This window comes from Saccostrea echinata, unplaced genomic scaffold (genome assembly GCF_033153115.1).
Source record: "Saccostrea echinata isolate AGI-Se365-2 ecotype Australia unplaced genomic scaffold, CSIRO_AGI_Sech_v1 ptg000022l, whole genome shotgun sequence".
In the NCBI taxonomy this organism is placed as follows: domain Eukaryota; kingdom Metazoa; phylum Mollusca; class Bivalvia; order Ostreida; family Ostreidae; genus Saccostrea; species Saccostrea echinata.
Window position 1 is genome coordinate 19,093,986 of NW_026889771.1, and position 23,688 is coordinate 19,117,673.

General features: G+C 34.6%; 1 protein-coding gene across 1 annotated transcript in view; it reads left to right on the forward strand.

Moving 5' to 3' along the window:
- The window catches only part of LOC133191008 (protein bicaudal C homolog 1-like), a 524,664-nt gene that overhangs the window by 83,344 nt on the left and 417,632 nt on the right, over positions 1 to 23,688 (forward strand). The window contains exon 4 of the mRNA XM_061326674.1: positions 22,681 to 22,760. Within this exon, the coding sequence (XP_061182658.1) occupies positions 22,681 to 22,760 (80 nt within the window). The remainder of the gene's footprint in view (positions 1 to 22,680; positions 22,761 to 23,688) is intronic.

Sequence of the window (23,688 nt, forward strand, 5' to 3'; positions counted from 1 at the left end):
AAATAAAAAATATAATATAAAAAAAATCTCCAAAATCCTATTTTGTGGCGGGGAGGGGGGGGGGGGGCAACTTTTTCGAGGATTTGACTATAGTGCAACAAAATGTGGAGGAGATCAGCCTCTGATTGTGTATTTCATACTAAACAGTAAAACATTATGCTCGAAAAAAGGGGGGCATCCCCCACCCACGCATTCGACAGGGATTTTTTTTATTTTAAGACTGGCTGCCCCCCCCCCCCCCCCCTCCCCCCAACTCTAATCCAACATTATTGTACATTGTACTCAAATATTTTTCTGCCGAAAATGATAGTATGAATGGAATCTGTCCCTCCTCTGACTACAGAGTTTTTTTTAAATGCCTGTTTTTCTTCTTCACTTCCCCTAATTTTTAATTGCCTAAAGTTTTTCTTTTGCTTATCAATCATTATACTGCCCCGCTCCCCCTCGCATACACACATTTTGAGAAACGGTGCTACGTGCCTGTTTTATATGCATGTATAGAAAGTCTTTCCATATTGGAGAGTTTCCGCAGGTAGTCTAAAATTTGGTACCTATTCAATTTCTTGTATTTTGAGAAAATCTTAAAAGATAGTTTAAGGATTACTTAACATGCATTCTCTGTAAGCACCAAAAAATCTTGGAAACGACATCTCTCCGATTTTGATGAAATTTGCACCACAGGTGCATCTTGGCACAAAACTAGGAAATATGGTGTTAGAAGTTTCACACGTGCACCCGGTTGCCATGGAGACGGGTCAATTGAATTTGGCCCTTTTTGGCCCTTTTTGACCAAATAAAAACATGAAAATTGAGGAAATGTAAATGCATTTTTGTCTTTATGTAGTAAACTCAAACACAAATCATTGTATCATAAGAAAACATCAACTTTTAAGGTATACAGGGCATATAATCGGTTATTCCAGAATTATTCCCACTCTAAGAAAAAGGTCCTGTAAAATGACATTGTTTCTGAAAATGTGAAAAATGGGAAATTTGGTATTTTTTGAGAACTTTAAGGTTAAATAAAAAAAATTGTCTATGGAAATTTTTCAAATCTTATGTGTGTTTTATACTTCAGAATTAGGAGTGTCACCTCATGAAAAAATTGGAGTGGGATCTCAATTCTATTTTTAGTAACATGTATCTATAAATAGACATATTTCAGAAAAATCTAAAAAATCAAATTTGGGCAGAGTTTAAGATGCCATTGGTAGGTATTTAAGAAATATACTGTAAAAGTCAATATGTTAATGACAGAAACTGGACACCAATAACTACTATGCATATTATTTGAAGGGAGTTCCGTTTTCTATTTATAGCTTCAAATGCCTTAAAGTAGACATGTCTCATAATATGTGTAAAAATGACTATTTTCTATCATTTAGAAGCTCCACTAAAACATAAGTGATAAACATACTGCTATCACCAATATTTCATCAATTAGAACATGGGATAATACAATAACTCACACATTATTGAGGATAGGCTCTCATTTCTATAAATAGTACAAATGTCTAAAATTAGACACATGGGAAATTAATGACGAAATGTGGATTTTTTGCACTAGTTCTCACATTAGAGATGAACAATTTGCATACTAACTGTCATAAACTGTAACTGACATAATGTGACTGACAAGTACAGAAGAGCATTAACTGAAATGCAGAATAATAAGCGGAGGTTTCCATTTCTATTTATAGTAACAATTGTTTAAAAATAGACATTCTGCAAATTATCAAGAAAATGTAGAATTTTGCACTATTTTCTCACATTAGGGATGGACAATTTGCAGACAAACTGCTATTAATTGTTAATAACATAAGGGGAACAACAAGTACAAGAAAGCATTAACTGAAATGCAGAATAATAAGCGGAGGTTTCCATTTCTATTTATAGTAACAAATGTTTAAAAATAGACATACTGCAAATTATTAAAGAAATGTAGAATTTTGCACTGTTTCTCACATTAGGGATGGACAATTTGCAGACTAACTCTTATTTTCTGTTGTTAACATAAGGCGACTGAAAAGAGCGAGACAGCATTAACTGAAATGCAGTACATTCAGTGGAGGTTTCCATTTCTATTTATAGTAACAAATGTTTTAAAAATCATATTATAGACGAAATGTAGAATTTTGCACTATTTCTCACATGAGGGATGGGAAATCTGCAGACTTATTGTTAAAAAGGTTATGTATTCGACAAGAAAAACACAGCATTAACTGAAAAGTAGAATAATCGGTGGAGGTTTCCATTTTTAGCTCTTCTGAGCCAAAGGCTCAAAGAGCTAATGCTATGGCCATTTGTGCGATGTGTGTAAGCTTTATAGAATATGGGCCATAACTCAAGAACCCCTTGGCCAATTATTGTCAAATTTGTTACAGGGTATCCTTGGCCCAACAACTCCCATTTTTACTAAAACTAGGGTTGTGACCCTTAAAAAAGGGGAGATAATTAGGAAAATAGAAACAAAAGTACTGAATGCTAAAAAATCTTCTTCTCAAAAACCACTGGGCAGATTATCACCAACTTACACAAAAGGATAAGGATATGTTGTAGATTAAAATTTGCACGGGAAATCACCCTGGGGCAAAGGGCATGGTCTCAAGGTCTCTTCAAAGTTGACCAAAAATTACATTATATTATAATGTTGATATTTTGTTTATTTTAAGAACTAGGATCATCAAATCTTGTCAGTTGATGCATCTGAGGACCTCATATCATGTTGACTCAAAAGTAAATCACGGTGACCTACTTTTTAAATTTTGCAGCCATTCTTTTTCAAAATGATTTAGAGGCATATTTTGAACAATTTAAGGCCTATGATCATCAAACTTTGTCAGTTGATGTATCTTGGGTCCTCGGAGTACGTTGACTAAAAAGTAGGTCACCTTGACCTACTTTTTGAATTTTATGGCTAATCTTTTTTAAAACAATTAAGGTCATTAATTCGAATACTGAGAGGTTTAGAATCATTAAATCTTGTAAGATGATGCATCTTGGGGCCATAAAACATATTTATTAAAAAGTAGGTCACAGTGACCTACTTTTTGAACTTTGCAGGCATTCGATTTCAAAGCGTTTTAGAGGCATAATTTGGACATTTTAAGGCCTATGATCATAAAACTTTGTAAGTTGATGCATCTTGGGTCCTCGAAAAACGTCAGCTGAAAAGTAGGGCACCATGACCTACTTTTCAATTTATATCACTCTAATTAAATATTTCGGGTACTAATTGGGTTAGCATCATCAAACTTTGTCAGTTGATGCATCTTGGGTCCTCGGAGTAAATTGACTGAAAAGTAAGTTACCGTGACCTACTTTTCAATTTATATGACTATAATTCAATATTTCGGATACTAATGGGCTTAGAATCATCTTGGGTTCTCAGAGTGTTTCATCTAAAATGTAGGTCAAGATGACGATTTGGAATTTCAAGACTTTATCTAAATATACAGGATACTTAGAGGCTTCAAATAGAAATGATAGGTTGTACAGTTTATCAGAAGAGCGATTCAAAGCTCTTGGACCTCTTGTTAATTTTGCCACCAAACACTAAAAATGATACAATGGAAATATATGCATGAAGGACCATACTTAATTTTTTTTAAAGATATTGGTAAATGTTTGTAAATTATTTTTGTTTATTGAATTATTTCAATTAACTGTGACTTATAATTGTACATGTAAGCCAAATGATGTTTATGACAGTCTGCAGATTTTCCATCCATAATGTCTAAAATACTGAGCATCTTCATCTTTCAAAAAATCACAATATGTCTATTTTAGACATATTTCTATAAAAAGACTGGAGAACCCATTCTCAATAATGTGTGAAATATAGTGGAGATTGGTAGAACTGTAAAAAAAAAATTTCTACGAATTTTCTAATTGGTGTAAGATTGTCATTTTTAGCTTTATTGGGACTTACTTTTAATACTGGGTAGCTATTAAATTCAATCCTTATTATTTAATATTCCTTCACCAAGTGTAATTGATTGATTGATTACTGTTTAATGCCAAGGCATTATTATTTTAGCCATATTTCAGCGGGCACTAAGTGTGAAAAAATAACAATTTCTCCTTCAAATTGTACATAATTAAAATGTAACATCAAGCGGATCGATACGTTTTTGACTTAAGTCAGTGTAACCTAGGCAACACAGGTTATATAGTATAAACTTATTTTTTATCCAATCAAATGACGAGTAAAAACCAAAATTAAATTATATACAAGTAGACTACACTGAGATACATCACTCTGCTTATCAGTTTTTGGTTTTGATGAATGGCGTTGAAATGGTGACTAAAATTAAAAATTCCTGTCAAATTCTATCAGGAAGCCTCTTCTACTGCTTTGATCTGATTCCAAGAAGACACATAATCCTGCACATTAGATTTTAGTTTTAGATAACAGTGTTGTCATGGTAACCAAAAAAAATAAAAAAGGAAATTTCGTCAATTCTTTCAAAAGCTACTCCTATTACAGTTTTTGACCAACTGCAATCTTGACACAAAAAGAAGCTAAATAAGGATATATTTTTTTTATTTACTGTCAAGTCCAAGTGCTAGCTACTTTTCTCTTCCTTTGTTAAATAAATACCAGTAGAGCTACAGTCTCGTCAGAGACTTCTGGTTCCTTATATGCTGAGGGGTATGTTTTTGTTGATGTTTATTGCTATAAATAGAAATGGAAACCTCTACTAGTACTGGTAATTCTGCATTTCAATTAATATTGACTAGTTCTTGTAAGTCACAATATGGTTATGACAGAAAATCTGCAAATTTTCCACTTCTTATGTTTGAAATAGTGCAAGAACCTACATTTTCTAAATTATTTGAGATACTGTAAAATCATTAAATTTTGTGGGTGTTTTATGGCATAGAGAGACCCACAAATATATGTCCTCCACGAAATGTAAAATTCAGATATATATCAACCAAGCTTTTCTTCATTCACAAAGAAAATTTCCTTCACCAACTCATTTTTTCTTCAAACCACGAAAAAATAACCCCACGAAAAATAGGTGATCTTACACATGTTTACCCCTTTATCCCGTGGATATCACTCATTGGATTTTTTTTTTTGATATCCCACAGTAATGACGTCACAATGCGTTTAAGCGTGAGAGTGGAGAAGTAAAATGAAGTAGATTCCTATATAAAAACAGTGTAAAACATTGATTGTGATGTATAAAACATAGGATAAAAAGAATCTCCCATGATTTGTGGTTGGATATGAATTCTATCCAACTCGTTGTGAGTTTTTTATCCCCTCGCTAAGGCTCGGGAGTAAAAAAACCACACAACTGGTTGGATAAAAATCATATTCAAGCACAAACCATGGGAGTTCCTATATATACATTACATATATTTTTAGTTTATTGTTACTGTAGTAAAAAATGGTGAGCCCATGCTCATTAATGTGTGAAGTGTTGTATGACCACATGCACTTGAAGATGGCATATTTTGGAGAGCAATGTTATTTTAAATATTTTTGTGAAGGTTGTAATTGGGGGAAATTTTCATTTTTTCTCATATGCTGAGACATATGTATTTTTAAGTATTTGGTGTTATAAATAGAAATGGAAATAATCTCCGCAGATTATTTTGCATTTTAGCTAATGCTCTCTTGTTCTTGTCAGTCACATTAAATTAATAATAGTTAGTCTGCAAATTGAGCATCCCTTATGTTAGAAATAGGGCAAAAATCTATATATATTTCCTTGATTATTTGCACTATGTCTATTTTTAGACATACACGTATGTTGCTATAAATAGAAATCGAAACCTCCGCTGATTATTCTGCATTTCAGTAAATGCTTTCCTGTTCTTGTCATTCACCTTTTGTCAATAACAGTTAATAATAGTTAATCGGCAAAATTTCCATTCCTAGTGTACGAAAATCTATATTCTCTTGATTTTTTGCAATATGTCTATTTTTAGACATGTGTTGCTATAAATAGAAATTGAAACCTCCATTGATTATTCTGCATTTCAGTTAATGCTCTCTTGTACTTGTCGGTCACCTGATGTCAATAACAGTAAATAGCAGTTAGTCTGCAAATTGTCCATCCCTAATGTAAGAAACAGTGCAAAATTCTACATTTCTTCCATAATTATAAAACGTTTGTTACTATAAATAGAAATGGAAACCTCCGCTTATTATTCTGCATTTCAGTTAATGCTTTCTTGTACTTGTTGTTCCCCTTATGTTATTAACAATTAATAGCAGTTTGTCTGCAAATTGTCCATCCCTAATGTGAGAAAATAGTGCAAAATTCTACATTTTCTTGATAATTTGCAGAATGTCTATTTTTAAACAATTGTTACTATAAATAGAAATGGAAACCTCCGCTTATTATTCTGCATTTCAGTTAATGCTTTCCTGTACTTGTCAGTCACATTATGTCAGTTACAGTTAATGACAGTTAGTATGCAAATTGTTCATCTCTAATGTGAGAACTAGTGCAAAAATCTACATTTCGTCGTTAATTTCCCATGTGTCTAATTTTAGACATTTGTACTATTTATAGAAATGAGAGCCTATCCTCAATAATGTGTGAGTTATTGTATTATCCCATGTTCTAATTGATGAAATATTGGTGATAGCAGTATGTTTATCACTTATGTTTTAGTGGAGCTTCTAAATGATAGAAAATAGTCATTTTTACACATATTATGAGACAAGTCTATTTTAAGGCATTTGAAGCTATAAATAGAAAACGGAACTCCCTTCAAATAATATGCATAGTAGTTATTGGTGTCCAGTTTCTGTCATTAACCCTTGTACTGCCAGTGATGCTATAGATAACAGCATCTGTGAGTGCCGAGCTGATAAGGAGCTCCAGCCGCTGACTGTGCCAGGCTGATTTGCTAATTTCTCTCAAATTACACACACTGCAGATTATCTTAATTATCACCTTTTTCTGATCATTTTTGCTGATAACAATCTGTGCAACTTTTTTTCAGAAAGAAACAAAGAACAAGAATGTGAAGAAAACTTTCTGATATATTGCTTTGTTAAAAAGATATAGAGCAAAATAATTCAAATTCTGGTACAAAAAAATTTAAAATACTTATTATTTATTCATTATTAATTATTTCTGTTTCAATTTTCATTTCCATTTTCAATTATTTTCATTACTTCATTATAACTGATGATATTTCTAAATAAATTACCTTCACAAATTGAATAATTCTGTCCATAAAACACATTAAACACAGAGTGGTATAAACAAGAAAAATGCAAACTTTTTATCCTGTGTTAGATCAACAATAATAACTTTTCAAATTCAGTTTCACTTTCAATATTTGATAGTAAACATCAAAGATTGTCTAATTTAGTCTGAGTCACTACTGTCCACATTTTGGTCCTGTAGACGCTGGTGGGCCTGTTTATAGTCCTTTTTCGTGTGATACAGCTTGAAGCAAGGATGTACACACAGTCCAACGTCACAAATCTTGCATTCATATGAAGATCTAACAGTTTTTCTTCCATCTCCAACAGTTTTTCTCTTTCCTGTTGTGGTTGAACACACAGGACAAGTCCTAAGTGGCTTTGACTTCTGTCCTTCCTTTTGCTCAATCTTGGAGATGAAATGGCGACCAGTCAAACGTTCAACATCTCTAGGATTGGCTGCTCCACGAACCACAGTGGGTTGAGGGGTGGTCTCACCAACCAGTGATTTGATGATTTCTCGTCTAAAGATTCGATGCAACACAGGTTTCTTCCGAAGTTTTAAGCAATGCTCCTTGTAAAGCAAGTACGCATTTAGGGTTGCCATCATAAGTAGGTGGAAAAACACCTTTTTCCACCACTTCAGGGTTCTTCGTTTGAAGGCCGGATACGCAATCATTTGGTCACACCTGTCAACAGCTCCCATGTATTTATCATAATCCACTATGCAGCGGGGGCGTTGAATTGGCTGTCCTGTTGTCCTATCAATTCTGCCAGGGACGTCAATGAACTCTGCATTGTGCACTGTGGTACACATGTGTACATCCCTCTTGTCCCTCCATTTTAACAGTTGAAGGGTCCCATTAGTCATGGCCACACTTTCACCCTTTTTGAGTTTAACAGTTTTTAGATCTGCAGGGACTCCCTTTCTGTTGACACGCATGGTTCCACAGGCACCCGTCTGACGCTGAAATAAGTCGTGGAAAAGAATTGGCGATGTGTAATAATTATCCACATAGAGTTTGTGGCCTTTTCCTAGATAGGGATTCATCAGTCTCATCACCAGGTCATATATTTTTCCTTTGTTTGACTGATTTTCCTGGGTACCATAGTACATTTCAAAACGGGAACAGTATCCATTTGCCGAGTCACAGAGCATGAATAGTTTGACTCCAAATTTATCAGGTTTGTCCGGCATATAGACACGGAATGAGAGATTGCCTCTCCAAGCAATCATCCCTTCATCAATAGCAATATTTTCCCCTGGCGAATACAACTCTTCAAATTTCTGGCGAAAGTGATCATAAGCCCTCCGGATTTTAAAAATCGGATCATGTCCATCTTGACCACGGGGCACATGATTGTCATTGTTATTTAGATGGAATAACGACATGATCATAAGAAACCTGTTCTTAGTCATGGTATTTCCAAAAAATGGTGTTCTCAACATTTCATCCTTACTCCAATAATCTTGGATGTCTTGATGTTGAACAAGGCCCATACCAATAACAATAGCTATGAATCTCTTCATGTCGTCAACATCAACATCGGACCATTTCCGGAAACGCGATTGAGGCTTTAGGTTCCTTCCTTGGGGCGAGTTAAAGAAATCTGCCGCATATTTGTTTGTTTCTTGCACCAAAATATCTTCCAGAAACTGTTCTGTGACTATCAGTTTAAAAAAATCGATCATCTCACAGTCATCATCTAAATCAACGTTGATTTTCTTCTCACCTCGGAAGACAGGAGCGTGTACAGTGAGGTTGTCCTGAATCCACGTGTCGACAAACTCGGCTGTTCCTTCATCGTTTTCCAAATCTTCAGGATCAAAGCCAAGAAATTCTTCATCCGAATCTTCAGTGAGAAATATTTCTCTGAAAAGATCTCTATTCTCGGGATCTACTTGGTCTAAAATCACATTTCCTTCTATCACATCATCTACAACCTCCATTTTGTTTTCATATCGTAACAAAGAACTCGTCTCAAGTTTCGTTTTCCAATAATAAAATATTAGTATTTCCCCCAATTAACCAATCAAATACCTAGAAACAAACTTCAATATCTCTATTATTAGAATTTCTATACGGAATGAAGGGATTCCCGAGTTTTCATTGGCTAAAATACGAAATAAAACGTCATGTGTCTAAAGTCGATATATCTACGACCGGCACTGAACGGAAAATATGGCGGACTGCACTATATCGACGACCGGCACTGTGATGGTGTTATCTGGGTCGTCGCTTTATCGCGTACCGGCAGTACAAGGGTTAACATATTGACTTTTACAGTATATTTCTTAAATACCTACCAATGGCATCTTAAACTCTGCCCAAATTTGATTTTTTAGATTTTTCTGAAATATGTCTATTTATAGATACATGTTACTAAAAATAGAATTGAGATCCCACTCCAATTTTTTCATGAGGTGACACTCCTAATTCTGAAGTATAAAACACACATAAGATTTGAAAAATTTCCGTAGACAATTTTTTTTATTTAACTTTAAAGTTCTCAAAAAATACCAAATTTCCCATTTTTCACATTTTCAGAAACAATGTCATTTTACAGGACCTTTTTCTTAGAGTGGGAATAATTCTGGAATAACCGATTATATGCCCTGTATACCTTAAAAGTTGATGTTTTCTTATGATACAATGATTTGTGTTTGAGTTTACTACATAAAGACAAAAATGCATTTACATTTCCTCAATTTTCATGTTTTTATTTGGTCAAAAAGGGCCAAAAATGGCCAAATTCAATTGACCCGTCTCCATGGCAACCGGGTGCACGTGTGAAACTTCTAACACCATATTTCCTAGTTTTGTGCCAAGATGCACCTATGGTGCAAATTTCATCAAAATAGGAGAGATGTCGTTTCCAAGCCCTATAGTAAATTTTTTGGTGCTTACAGAGAATGCATGTTAAAACCTAAACCGCAAGATTATAGATAAATATTGTTTGCATTTTCAATACAAGTACATGTATACTCCCTCTCATGTGTAAGCATCCATACATGTAAGAGTAATAATGCATATAAAATCCGATGTAGTAAAAATCTTGGGAAATGATATAGTCTTTCAAAGGGCAGATCGAGGAATTTTTCTGGGGCAGGGTGGATCAAACCTGCTGAAAAAATTGTCTCCTTTTTTTGACAAGCAAAAACCCTACACACCCAAACGAAAAGGGAACAAAGCAATTTTGAAAACTATATTTCACGGGAATGGAAACATGTGGACCCTTCCCATGTACTTTCCAGAGAAAACAAATTCAGTTTTTTGTTTCTTTATAAGAGCACAGAGGGTTCCTACCAAAAATTTTTTAGACAAGGAAAAAAAAAAAAAATAACCAATATCAAAATAAAAAAAAAACTTGGGGGGGGGGGGACACTGTCAGGGGCACATTGTTTTCCTTTCCTATCAACTTTGACTATTAATTATATAATATTTAAAGAAATAATACACATGCACACAACCATATTTTGATCATTCAGTCACATCACAAAATTTCTTTAAATATCTAAAACGTGTAAATATGTGTAGTTGTTAAAAAAAACTTATGTAATGTAAAAATTAGTACTTTTGCATCGCCTCGTGATATCTTTGGCAATGCGCGCGAAGATTGTTGAATCACACCACTTCACATTTGGGTACACGGTAGAACTATTTCAATTATCAATATTACTTTCACATATACTATTAATGTACTACTTATTCAACTTCAATATATACAAAAACATGTACTCTAGATTATTTTATATACACATAATAATCTCTGTGCTTGTTGGTAATTGTGTCAATCGTGCTTGTGATTTGTGACGCCTAAAAGGGTCATTATTTGAAAATAATCTGTCTATAGAAACAAATTGTTCAGTGTGTGTAAATAAAAGATATATCAGGGTTTTTTTATCTAAAATAGTTGAGGCCAGTTCATTGCAAGTATTTAAATATATTTGATCAAGGAAAGTTCGACCTTTTTCCGACGTTTGTTTAAAATATATTGAAATATGTATTCTACATATTCCATCCCCCCCTTTCATTTTCTTTAAAAGATGTAAGATCCCTAACAAGAATGTATGTTTATGTAATAAATTTGTTGTAATGAAGCCACATTCATGAACATATTTTCTACATGTACCAACAACAGTTAATTCAATTTCTGAAACGTTTTATTTGCGTGACTATATTGTCTAATCAGGCAAATACCAGTGTCATTTCAACCTTCGATATTTTCCCTGACCAAAAATGCTGATCGGCAGGGACCATGTGTGTTCAAGTGCTTCTGACAATTTGTTTACCGTTGAGTTACAAATGGAGTTATTTCTTCTGTGATGCATATTTCAATAAAAGGAAAATAGGAAGTAATTCTTTCGACTTGTGCACATCCCTGTAGCAATAGCTGTATTTCAGGCAGATGAGTACAAAGCGTTCGACGCGTTTTCTCGGCATGCATGCATGCATTACTTCAATGCGTAAGTTGCATAGTATGTGCTTATACCGTGTAGCATGCATAAAGCTCAAAAGTACAGTGTTTTTTTGTTGTTGTTTTGGAAAAAAATGCATGCGGTAGCTTCTTTATTGTTCAAATATACATGTAATGTATATCAACATGCATTTGCCGTTTTGATTTTTATGCATTGCATCAAAATTATTCAAAATTTATATAATCCTTTCCAGTTTTCAGTAAAATTCCTAGTTTTGGTAGGATTGTTAGATTTATTGCATGTTCCAAAACTGCTTTATCGGAGATGTGTACAGGCCTACATGTTTTCGGTCAGTTCATGACGTGTTCTAAAACTTCTGTCGGAGATGTGTACATGCCGACAGCCAGGCTAGAAAATCACTCAAGTGTAAAAAAGGCATCAGGGTTTATATAGCCGGTAAAATAAGTGAGCGCATCTGAAAGAAATATGGCGGAAAAGGGAGTACGGGAATGGAATAAGTCGTACAAGGATGAAAATATCACATTTTTAAGAGTTCATGTCAGCTTTAAAACATAATGCAAAATCTAAACATATTTCATTAGCTCACCTGAGCCGAAAGCTCAAGTGAGCTTTTCTGATCAAAGAGTGGCTGGCGTACGTTTGTCCTCCATCATCTGTCGTCCGTCATCTGTCATCTGTAAACTTTTGAAATTTTCAACTTCTTCTCAAGAACCACTGGGCCAATTTCAACCAAACTTGCCACAAAGCATCCTTAGGTGAAGGGGATTTAAATTTTTCCACAGGAAGAGCCACTCCCTCTTTCAAGATAATTAAGAATTCGTGAAAATTTGGTGGCATCTTTTAAAAGTCTTCTTCTCAAGAACCACTGGGCAAGAAAAGATGAAACTTATATGAAAGCTTCATTACATACTATAAATTCAGATTTGTTCATATCATAACCCCTGGGGTAGGTTGGGGCCACAGCAGGGGGTCAAAGTTTTACATAGGAATATATAAGAAATATCCTTAAAAATCTTCTCCTCGAGAACAGCAAAGCCATGATTAGTCATATTATTATAGAAGTATCTTCAGGTAGTGTAGATTCAAGTTTGTTCCAATCATGACCCCTGGGGATAGGGCAGGGCCACAACAGAGGTCAAAGTTTACCATAGGAATATATAGGAAATATCTTTAAAAATTTTCTTCTCAAGAACAGCAAAGCCATTATTAGTCATATTAATATAGAAGTATCCTCAGGTAGTGTAGATTCAAGTTTGTTCAGATCATGACCCCTGGGGGTTGGGCACAGACACAACAGGGGGCCAAAGTTTTATAAAGGAATATATAGGAAATATCTTTAAAAATCTTCTCAAGAATGTGAAAGCTATAATTATTCATATTAATACAGAAGCATCCTTAGGGAGTGTAGATTCAAGTTTGTTCAAATCATGACCCTATGGAGTAGGGTGGGGCCACATTGTGGGATCAAAGTTTTACATAGGAATATATAGGAAAAAATCTTCTCATTGACAAGAACAGCAATGTCATGATTAATCATATTAATATGAAAGCATCCTCAGGTAGTGTATGTAGATTAAAGTTTGTTGAAATCTTGACCCTGTGAAGGGAGGGAAAGGGGGGGGGGTTAGGGTGAGGCAATAGAGGGTATTTTCTCTTTTTCCTTTTCTTTCTCTCTTTCAGACATCTACATGTACTTGGGCCAAAACTTTAAATGGAATAATTGAAGAAAAGTTTTTTTTATGCCCTGCCCTGAATATGTCCGGGCATATAGAGTTTGTCATGTCCATCTTCTGTCCTCCCATCCTTCTATCCTTCTGTCTTCCATCCTTCCATCTGTCCTTTCACCATGCTTTGCATTTAGCTTAGTTCAAAGCTCAGTTTCAAAGAAACTATTCAAGATATTTTTATCAAACTTCATATGCTGATAGATATTGATAAGTGCTATTCAATTGCATCAACATTTTTGACCTTGACCTCACTTTTTAGGTCACCTGAGTCACTCAGGTGACCTATTGCTATCCGTTTTTGTCCATCGGCGTGAGTCGTGCGATGTGCGTTAACATTTGAACATTTTTAGCTTCTTCTCTGAAACCGCTTAACCAGTTTCAACCAAATTTGGCATATAGCATCTATGGGTGAAGGGGAAAAAAAATTGTGAATTTCATGGTCCCTGCCCCCCTGGGGTCTGAGGGGTGGGGCTAAAACCACCAAAATTAATGCAATCTTTAAAAATCGTCTTCTGTATTCCTGGACATCAAGCAGTCAAACTGTTGGCATGATTGTAATAAGCATTGAGCCCTTTACCAAAATTGTGAAATTCATGGCCCCAGGGTCAGGGGTTCTGGTGCTAGGGAGGGGCTATATAGATCATATAGTGAAAGTGCATTATTCCTTTGAAAATCTTCTTCTCTGCTCCTGGGTATTAAATAAACTAACTAAGTATATAGTTATGAAGAGCAAGAGTGCCTCTTCCAAAATTGTGAAATTCATGGCCTCAGGGTCAGGGGTTCTGGTGTTAGGGTGGGGCTGTATTGTATATATAGCGAAAATGCATTAATTCTTTGAAAATCTTCTTCTCTGCTCCTGGGTATTAATGAAGTAACTAAGTACATGGTTATGATGAGCAAGAGTGCCTCTTCCAAAATTGTGAATTTCATGTCCCCTGGGTCAGGGGTTCTGGTGTTGGGCTGGACTCTATTGATTATATAGTGAAAATGCATTAATTCTTTGAAAATCTTCTTCTCTGCTCCTGGGTATTAATGAAGTAACTAAGTACATGGTTATGATGAGCAAGAGTGCCTCTTCCAAAATTGTGAATTTCATGTCCCCTGGGTCAGGGGTTCTGGTGTTGGGCTGGACTCTATTGATTATATAGTGAAAATGCATTACTTCTTTGAAAATCTTCTTCTCTGCTCCTGGGTATTAACTACAGTAACTAAGTACATAGTTATGATAAGCAAAATTGCCTCTTCCAAAATTGTGAAATTCATGGCCCCAGGGTCAGGGGTTCTGGTGTTAGGGAGGGGCTCTATTGATTATATAGTGAAAATGCATTAATTCATTGAAAGTCTTCTTCTCTGCTCCTGGGTATTAAATAAAGTAACTGAGTACATAGTTAGGATGAGCAAGAGTGCCTCTTTCAAAATTATGAATTTCATGGCCCCAGGGGCAGGGGTTCTGGTGTTAGGGCGGGGCTCTATTGATTATATAGTAAAAATGCCTTAATTCTTTGAAAATCTACTTCTCTGCTCCTGGGTATTATTGAAACAAATTAAATACATAGTTTTGATAAGCAAGGATGCCTCTTCCAAAATTGGGAATTTCGTGGCTCCTGGATCAGGGGTTCTGGTGTTATAGCGGGGCTCTATTGATTTAATGTGAAAATGTTTTAATTCTTTAAAAATCTTTTTCTCTGCACCTGGGTATTATTCAAACAAACTAAGTACATTGTTATGATAAGCAATGATGCCTCTTCCAAAATTGTGAAATTCATGGCCCCGGGGACAGGAGTTCTGGTGCTAGGGCGGGGCTATATAGATCCTGTAGTGAAGGTGAATTATTTCTTTGAAAATCTTCTTCTCTGCCCCTGGGTATTGTTTAAACAATTTAAGTACATTGTTATGATAGGCAAGGATGCCTCTTCCAAAATTGTGAATTTTATGACCCCACAGTTAAGGGTTCTGGTGAGGGGGAGGGGGGAGGCTTCTATTGATTATAAAGTGAAAAAGCAAAATTTATTTGAAAATTTCTGCTTCTGGTTAAAAAAGCAATGAAGCTAAGTGTATAGTTATGATGAGCAAGAGTGCTTCTTCCAGAGTAGTGAATTTCATGACCCCTGGGTCAGATGTGCTGGTGTGAGGGTGAGGCTCTTGATAATATAGTAAAAATGCATTAATTCTATTAAATAATCCTGTTTGCTCCCTGATGTTAAGCAGATAAACAAAGTGATATAGTTATAATGAGCAAACTTATGGTCCCAGGGTCAGAAGCTCTGGTGTTGGAGGGGGGGGGGGCTCTATTGATAATATAGTGAATCTGTAGTAAAAATGCATTATTTCTTTAAAAATCTTCTCCGCACCTGGGCATATCAGAGGCCAAAAGAGTAAAAGTTTTAATAAGGAAGATTATTTTTACCAGATTTTTGAACATCTGGACCATTTGGTTAAGTGTTCTGGTCCTGGCCAGGGCTCTATTATTTTGTATTCTACTGAGAGGAGTTATTCCCCTTTGCCATTTACTTTTGATAATTTATCACTGTAAATAATGTACTTGAAAGGTAAATAGAATAAGATAATTATGCAAAAACTTTTGTTGTATAATACAAAAAGTACTTTCATAGTTTTAATGATCAGATAGACTTGTAAGTAGTAGATAAATAAAAATGAGACAAAAATAACTTGTCTTATTAAATGTTCATCTAGGACCAAGAGAGGCCAATGTAAGAAATTTCAACAAAGGATTAAAATAGTACAGAAGCATTGATAATTTGTTAATATACTGTATGGTGATAGTGATAAATGGGGATCAGATTTATAGAACATAATTTATAAACTGTCAATGAATATTAAGACCAATTATTTTGTTGATCATGATCACCCTATTTTTCTTGCTTTTTGGCTTTCAGTTCATATTATACTCTATGCATCCTTTAAATTGTTGTATCATACTCAGGTGACCGTTAAGGCCCTTGGGCCTCTTGTTACCAGAATTTTGAACACCTGGACCATTTAGTCAAGTGTTCTGGTCCTGGCCAGGGCTCTATAAACTTGTATTCTGCTGAGCAAAGTTATTGCCCTTTGCCATTCATCTTTGATAATTAATCACTGTAAACAATGTATTTGAAAGGTTAATAGAATATGAGAATTATGCAAGAATATTTATCGTATAATACAAAAAGTACTTTCATAGTTTTAATGATCATGTAGACCTGTAAATAATAGATGAATAAAAATGAGACAAAAATAATTTATCTTTTTAAATGTTCTTCAAAGGCCAAGAGAGGCTAATGTGAGAAGTAATAATATGGGGTTAAAAAATAGACATTTTGTTAATAGTCTGCATGGTAATAGTGATAAATGGGGGACAGATAGATACTACATGTAGACCAATTATTTTGTTGATGCTAATCATACTAGTCTATTTTTCTTGCTTTTGAGGAAACAAAGCTTCATTTATCAGATTATGGATCCTCTAAATTGTATTGTACTCAGGTGACCGTTAAGGCCCTTTGGCCTCTTGTCTTGAATTAGTGTTTAGCTCAGTTTTAAATAAACCATTCAGGATAGTGTTATCAAACTTCTTATGCTGATACATACTGATGTTAGCTTTTCAACTGCATCAACATTTTTTGACCTTGCACTTTTCTTTGACTTGAGCTCACTTTTCTTAAATTAGTGTTTAGCTTAGTTTTAGATAAACAATTCAAGATATTTTTATCATACTTCATATGCTTATAAATACTAGGGCTGGGATGATACAACTTTTTCTATATCAATAGGTATCATGATAATTGAGACATGATACAATATGTATCACCATATGTTGAATTGCATGGTTATAAGATTTTTTTGGATGGAAATGAACAAAACATTTCTTCACAAATAAGAATAATTTATTCAAAGAATTTGTATATCTGTTGTAAAACAAAATTATTTTACACAGGTGGTGTTAATTATTATGTATTTCATATTTATATTTATATTTAGCATATTTATTTTATATATTAAACCCAAAATGTTGAGCAAACAAAGAAAAGCATGTCAGAAAATTTTGGGGGGGGGGGGGGGGGGGGCGATATTTCGATATTTCTTCATACGTATCAATATGCTTATCATCCTCACATAGAATCAATATTATCGATATCTCGCTATATCGTCCCAGCCCTAATACGTACTGATGAGAGCTATCAACTGCATCAGCATTTTTTGACCTTGGCTTTTCATTTGACCTTGTCTTCAATTTTCTTAAATTAGTGTTCAGCTCAGTTTTGAATAAATCATTCAAGATATAGTATGTTGATATGTATTAGGGAGAGCTATTCAACTGCATCAAAAAACTTTTGTTCTTGCATTTTCTTGTGACCTTAACCTCACTTTCCTTTATTTTTCATATTGTTTACTTTTAAAGAAACCATTTTAAGATATTTTTATGTAAGCTTATGCACTGATACATGATTTGATGAGAATTTATCATTTATATCCAATATTTTAGATTTCAATTTCAATTTTAAAGAAACTATTCAAGATATTCTCATCAAACTTCATACACTAATACAAATTTTCGCATTGCAGTACTAAAATATATTTGGCGGGACATTCATGTCCTATGGACATATTTCTAGTTTAATTGATCAACCTTTTAGGATTTTATAGTGTGTAATTCATACTGCAGCTAAAATGACATATCTCCCAGATATGTGAAAAAATAAGTTTACATTCATGGCTTTGATCTACATCTTATTACAAAAGGACACAGCCAGAAATCTTTTTTTATGGTTTGTTACAAATGTCACATGGAACACCTATAAGAAAAAAAATTCTGAAACCTTATTGCACATCTACAGGACACCACCAATAATCTTCAAAAAGATGATTAGGATACTGGGTAAAATGTAAGAGGAATTCTGGGAACCATGGTGTTTTTGTATAGAAAATATGTCATTTTTTGACCCCTGTTTGACCCCCAAGGTGAAAATGAAAATGCCGAAACCTTATTGCACATCAACAGAACACCACCAATCATTTTCCAAAAGATGATTAGGCTACTTCGTAAAATGTTAGAGGAGTTCTGGGAACCAGGGGCTTTTTGCATAAAAAACATCATTTTTCAACCCCCATTTGACCCCCAGAGTGAAAATGAAAATCCCTTAACCTATAGCACATCTACAGGACACCACCAACCATCTCCCAAAAGATGATTAGGCTACTGTGTAAAATGTAAGAAGAGTTCTGGGAACCAGAGGCTTTTTGTATTAAAAAAACGTCATTTTTATCTCTTCTGAGCCAAAGGCTCAAGGAGCTAATTCTATGGCCATTTGTGCGGTGTGCGTAAACTTTTTAGAATATGGGCCATAACTCAAGAACCCCTTAGCCAATTATTGTCAAATTTGTCACAGGGTATCATTGGCCCAAGGGCTCCTGTTTATACTAAAACTAGGGTTTTCACCCTTAAACAGGGGGAAATAATTAAGAAAATAGAAACAAAAGTACTGGTTGCTAAAAAATCTTCTTCTCAAGAACCACTGGGCAGATTATCACCAAACTTACACAAAAGGATGAGGATATGTTGTAGATTAAAAATTGTTCAAGGCATCACCTTGGGGCAAAGGGCGTGGTCTCAGGGTCAGTTCAAATTGACCAAAAATTACATTTTCTGAAAATGTTGATATTTTGCTTATTATAAGGACTAGGATCATCAAATCTTGTGAGTTTATGCATCTAAGGACCTCATATCATGTTGACTCAAAAAAAGGTCACAGTGACCTACTTTTTATATTTTGCGGCCATTCTTTTTCAAAATGATTTAGAGGCATATTTTGAACAGTTTAAGGCCTATGATCATCAAACTTTGTCAGTTGATGTATCTTGGGTCTACGGAGAAGGTCACCTTGACCTACTTTTTGAATTTTGTGGCTAATCTTTTTCAAAACAATTAAGGTCATTAATTCGAATACAAAGAGGTTTAGAATCATTAAATCTTGTAAGATGATGCATCTTGGGGTCATAAAACATATTTATTAAAAAGTAGGTCACAGTGACCTACTTTTTGAACTTTGCAGGCATTTGATTTCAAAGCGTTTTAGAGGCATAATTTGGTCATTTGAAGTCCTATGATAATAAAACTCTGTAAGTTGATGCATCTTGGGTCCTCAAAAAATATCAACTGAAAAGAAGGTCACTGTGACCTACTAATCAATTTATATGACTATAATTAAATATTTCAGGTATTAATTGGCTTAGAATCATCAAACTTTGTCAGTTGATGCATCTTTGGTCCTCAGAGTAGGTCGACTGAAAAGTAGGTCACCGTGAATCACTTTTGAAAATTTATGGCTTTAATTGAATATTTCAGGTACTAATTGGCTTAGAATCATCAAACTTTGTCAGTTGATGGATCTTGGGTCTTCGGAGTAGGTCGAATGAAAAGTAGGTCACCATGACCTACTTTTGAAAATTTATGGCTTTAATTAAATATTTCAGGTACTAATCGGCTTAGAATCATCAAACTTTGTCAGTTGATGCATTTTGGGTCCGCAGAGTTAGTTGACTGAAGAAGAGGTCACTGTGACCTATTTTTGAAATTCTATGGCTTTATTTAAATATACAGTGGCTTCCATTTTATCGGATAGCAGTTTAACGAATATTTCGGCTATTTCAATATAATATCAGCACAAAACCATTTCTTATATATTTATTAATAATTTCACCTGATATTCTGATGAGAAAATATTGGAGTTTCGTTTTATCCGATGCAAAAATTTGGACTATCATAGTGTTTATTGATAATCAGCACCTTGTTCACACCTCCAACTTCGTATGTGAAGCCTTTGTTTACACAGTTTGACACCAATTACCTTGACTGGCTTGAGTACGACAATGAGGGGATTAGTTACGCTGGACGCACACAGGCACCTTACCTGTGTCAATAGTGGGCATAGTAAATAGATATGTTTTGATTACAGTTGTGGTGATCAGCTTGGGTTCAATGATGCACTTGTTAATTATGACAATTATTTGCAATTTTCTCGGCGTGAAATTTTAATTATTGAACTGATTAGCTTGTTTATGACAATTTGCTTGGATAATGAAATAAGCCTATTCAATCGTTTAACTTGGTCAATTGGCTTAATATTTATTCACTTTTCAGTGCAAAATTTATGGTAAAAATCACAAATGGTCCATTCTATAAATATACGTCTCAAATTTATACCATCTTTCTCCACATGGCTCTCAAAATCTCTCTTCAGCAGACAAGTACAAGACTGGTAAACTTGCACACAGTATAAAATATGTAACCGTATTAAAGAAACAAATCAAAATGAAACAATTACATATATTTAATATTTTTATTTTTAATTTACAATCTATCCTGGGAAAAATAGTTTACGGTTATTAGTCAAGCATTTAGTCTACTTCCGTTTCCAAGATGGCGACCTTCGAAGAAGGAATGTAAACATGTGCTGAAAAAAGATGGCAATAACTATCAAAGAATATATTTTGAAAAAAATTTTCATATTAAATTCATAGGTAAGTGAAATAAATTATTTTTAGTAAAGTCTTTAAGTAAACATGTCAAAAGAAAACGAAAGTGCAAGCTTGAAATTTGCTACGATGTATTATCAATACATGTAGCTCTATACATCTATCTTTGGACTCGGTATGGAGCAATCAGCTATTCTAATATTCGGCTATTCGGATAAAACTAGGCTGACAACTTGACTATTCGATAAAACGGGAACCACTGTTTCAGGTACTTATTGGCTTAGAATCATCAAACTTTGTCAGTTGATGCATCTTGGGTCCTCAAAGTATGTCATCTGAAAAGTAGGTCACTGTGACCTACTTTTGAAATTTTATGGTTATAATTTTAAAAATATTTTAGGTATTAATTGGCTTAGAATCATCAAACTTAGTTGATGCATCTTGGGTCCTCAGAGAATGACAAGTGATAAGTAGGTCACCATGACCAACTCTTAGGTACTAATTGGATTAGAATCATCATTGGGTTCTCAGAGTGTCTCATCTAAAATGGAGGTCATGATGACCTACCTTTGGAATTTCAAGGGTTTATCTAAATATATAGGAGACTTAGAGGTTTCAAATAGAAGTGAAAGGTTGAACAGTTTATCAGAAGAGTGATTCAAGGCCCTTGGGTCTCTTGTTTCACCCCCATTTGACCCCCAGGGTGAAAATGAAAATTCAGAAACCTTATTGCACATCTACAGGCCACCACCAACCATCTCCCAAAAGATGATTAGGCTACTGTGTAAAATTTAAGAGGAGTTTGAGGAAGAAGAAAGTGTGACTGACGGACGGACGGACATGAGTAACAACAATATACCAGAACTTTTTCTAGAAAGTGCGGGTATAATTAGGGACAATTTATTCATTTTCTTCCTCACGGAATTACTATGACAGCATTTTCAAGACAGATTGTTTATTTCCAAAATCTGCCAAGCACACTCCTTCATAGTCAAATAATCTGCCCCTTACAGTCTATATTGTATGTTTAGATCTTTATGCAATGATGACACTGGACATTATTTGGTCCATGAACCTGCATGTGCTGTTTCAACCCTATATTTAGCTCACCTGAGCTGAAAGCTCAAGTGAGCTTTTCTGATCATATTTTGTCTGTAGTCCATCTGTCTGTCTGTCTGTCTGTCCATCTGTAAACTTTTCACTTTTCCAACTTCTTCTCCAGACCCACTGGGCCAATTTTAACCAAACTTGCCACAAAGCATCCTTGGGTAAAGGGGATTCAAGTTTGTTCAAATGAAGGGCCATACCTTCATTCAAGATAGATACGGTCCACCCGTTTTTGATTCTAAATTCTGTTTTTAAGCAATGAAACGTTGTTGGATGGTTACTCCATCGAATTCAAAAGTGTAATACAACAAAATTGACAATTTACTTACCTCCATTCCTCATGAATATAGCAAGTAATTACTACTACATCACCGGAAGTCATAGCAGTAATCACAGTTTCATTATTACTCAATTAATAGTAATCATCCCCCTGCCCATGCTTGTCAGGGGATGATTTATAGAACACTAATCCCAATCTATTAAAAATTTTATTTCTATTTAAATCTCCTTCTTCAGAAAAATGCATGGTTGAGTTAAAATTTTGATGAAAAATATTAAAGTGGTTATTTTTTTATATCTAAAACTGGTTCAAAGTTATAAGGAAGGTTAGAGTTTATAAAAGAGACACAGATACACACACACACACAAAACCAAAACAGATAGTCAAAGAGGACAAAAACAATATTCCCCAGATCTTTGATCTTGGGGAATAATAAATATTAAAAACTTTAACATTTTGATTTAAATTTCAGATCCTCATATAAAAATCATTGGATTGCCTGAAGATGTAAAAAAAGCCAAGGAGCAAATCTTATCCATACTAGATACTAAAGTAAGTATGTTTTAAATTTTCATACCCTCATTATGAAATGGAAGGGGCATATAGTGATTCCCTTTTCCATCCATCAATCCATCATATATTTCCACACTGTTTTGTTGCTGATGAACTAATTTTAGCTTACCTAAAGCAGAGGCTAAATTGAGCTTTTCTGATAAAGGAGTGTCTAGCATCCTGTCTATCAGGAGTTGTCCATAAACTTTTCATATTTTTGACTTCTTCTCCAGTACCACTGGGCCAAATTCAATTATACTTGCCATAAAGCACCCTTGGATAAAAGAGATTCAAGTTTGTTAATTGAAGAGGACACATCCTCTTTCAAGGGTAGATAAATAATGGTAAAAACTTGGTGACAGTTTTTAAAAAAATCTTCTCTGAGAACTCACTGGGTCAGAAAAGATGATACTCATGGGAAACTTCCTAACATATAGGTTCAATTCATTCCCAGGTATAGGGTAAGGCCACAATGAGGGATCTAAGATTAACCTGAAAGATGCATCTTTGGAAATCTTCTTCTCAAGAACACCAATGCCATTTTCAGTGGTATTAATATGTAAGTACTCTCAGGATGTCAGATTTTGTGTTTAAAAAAAATGGAAGGGGGGGGGGGGTTTAAATTTTTGGCCCATAGTTGGAAATTGTTGAATTGTTGTCAATAAATATAATAAGGTCACCTGAGTCACTCGTGCAACCTTTTCCTATCTGTTTTAGCTCATCTGAGCTGAAGGCTTAAGTGAGCTTTTCTATTATCACATTTTTTCAGGGGTCTTTTTGTCTGTTGATCTGTACTTTTCACATTTTTGACTTCTTCTTAAGAACCACTGGGTCAGTTTCAACCAAACTTGACACAAAGTATCCTTGGCTGAAGGAGATTGAGGTTTTTTTCAAATGAAGGACCACCCTTCTTCCAAGGGGAGATAAT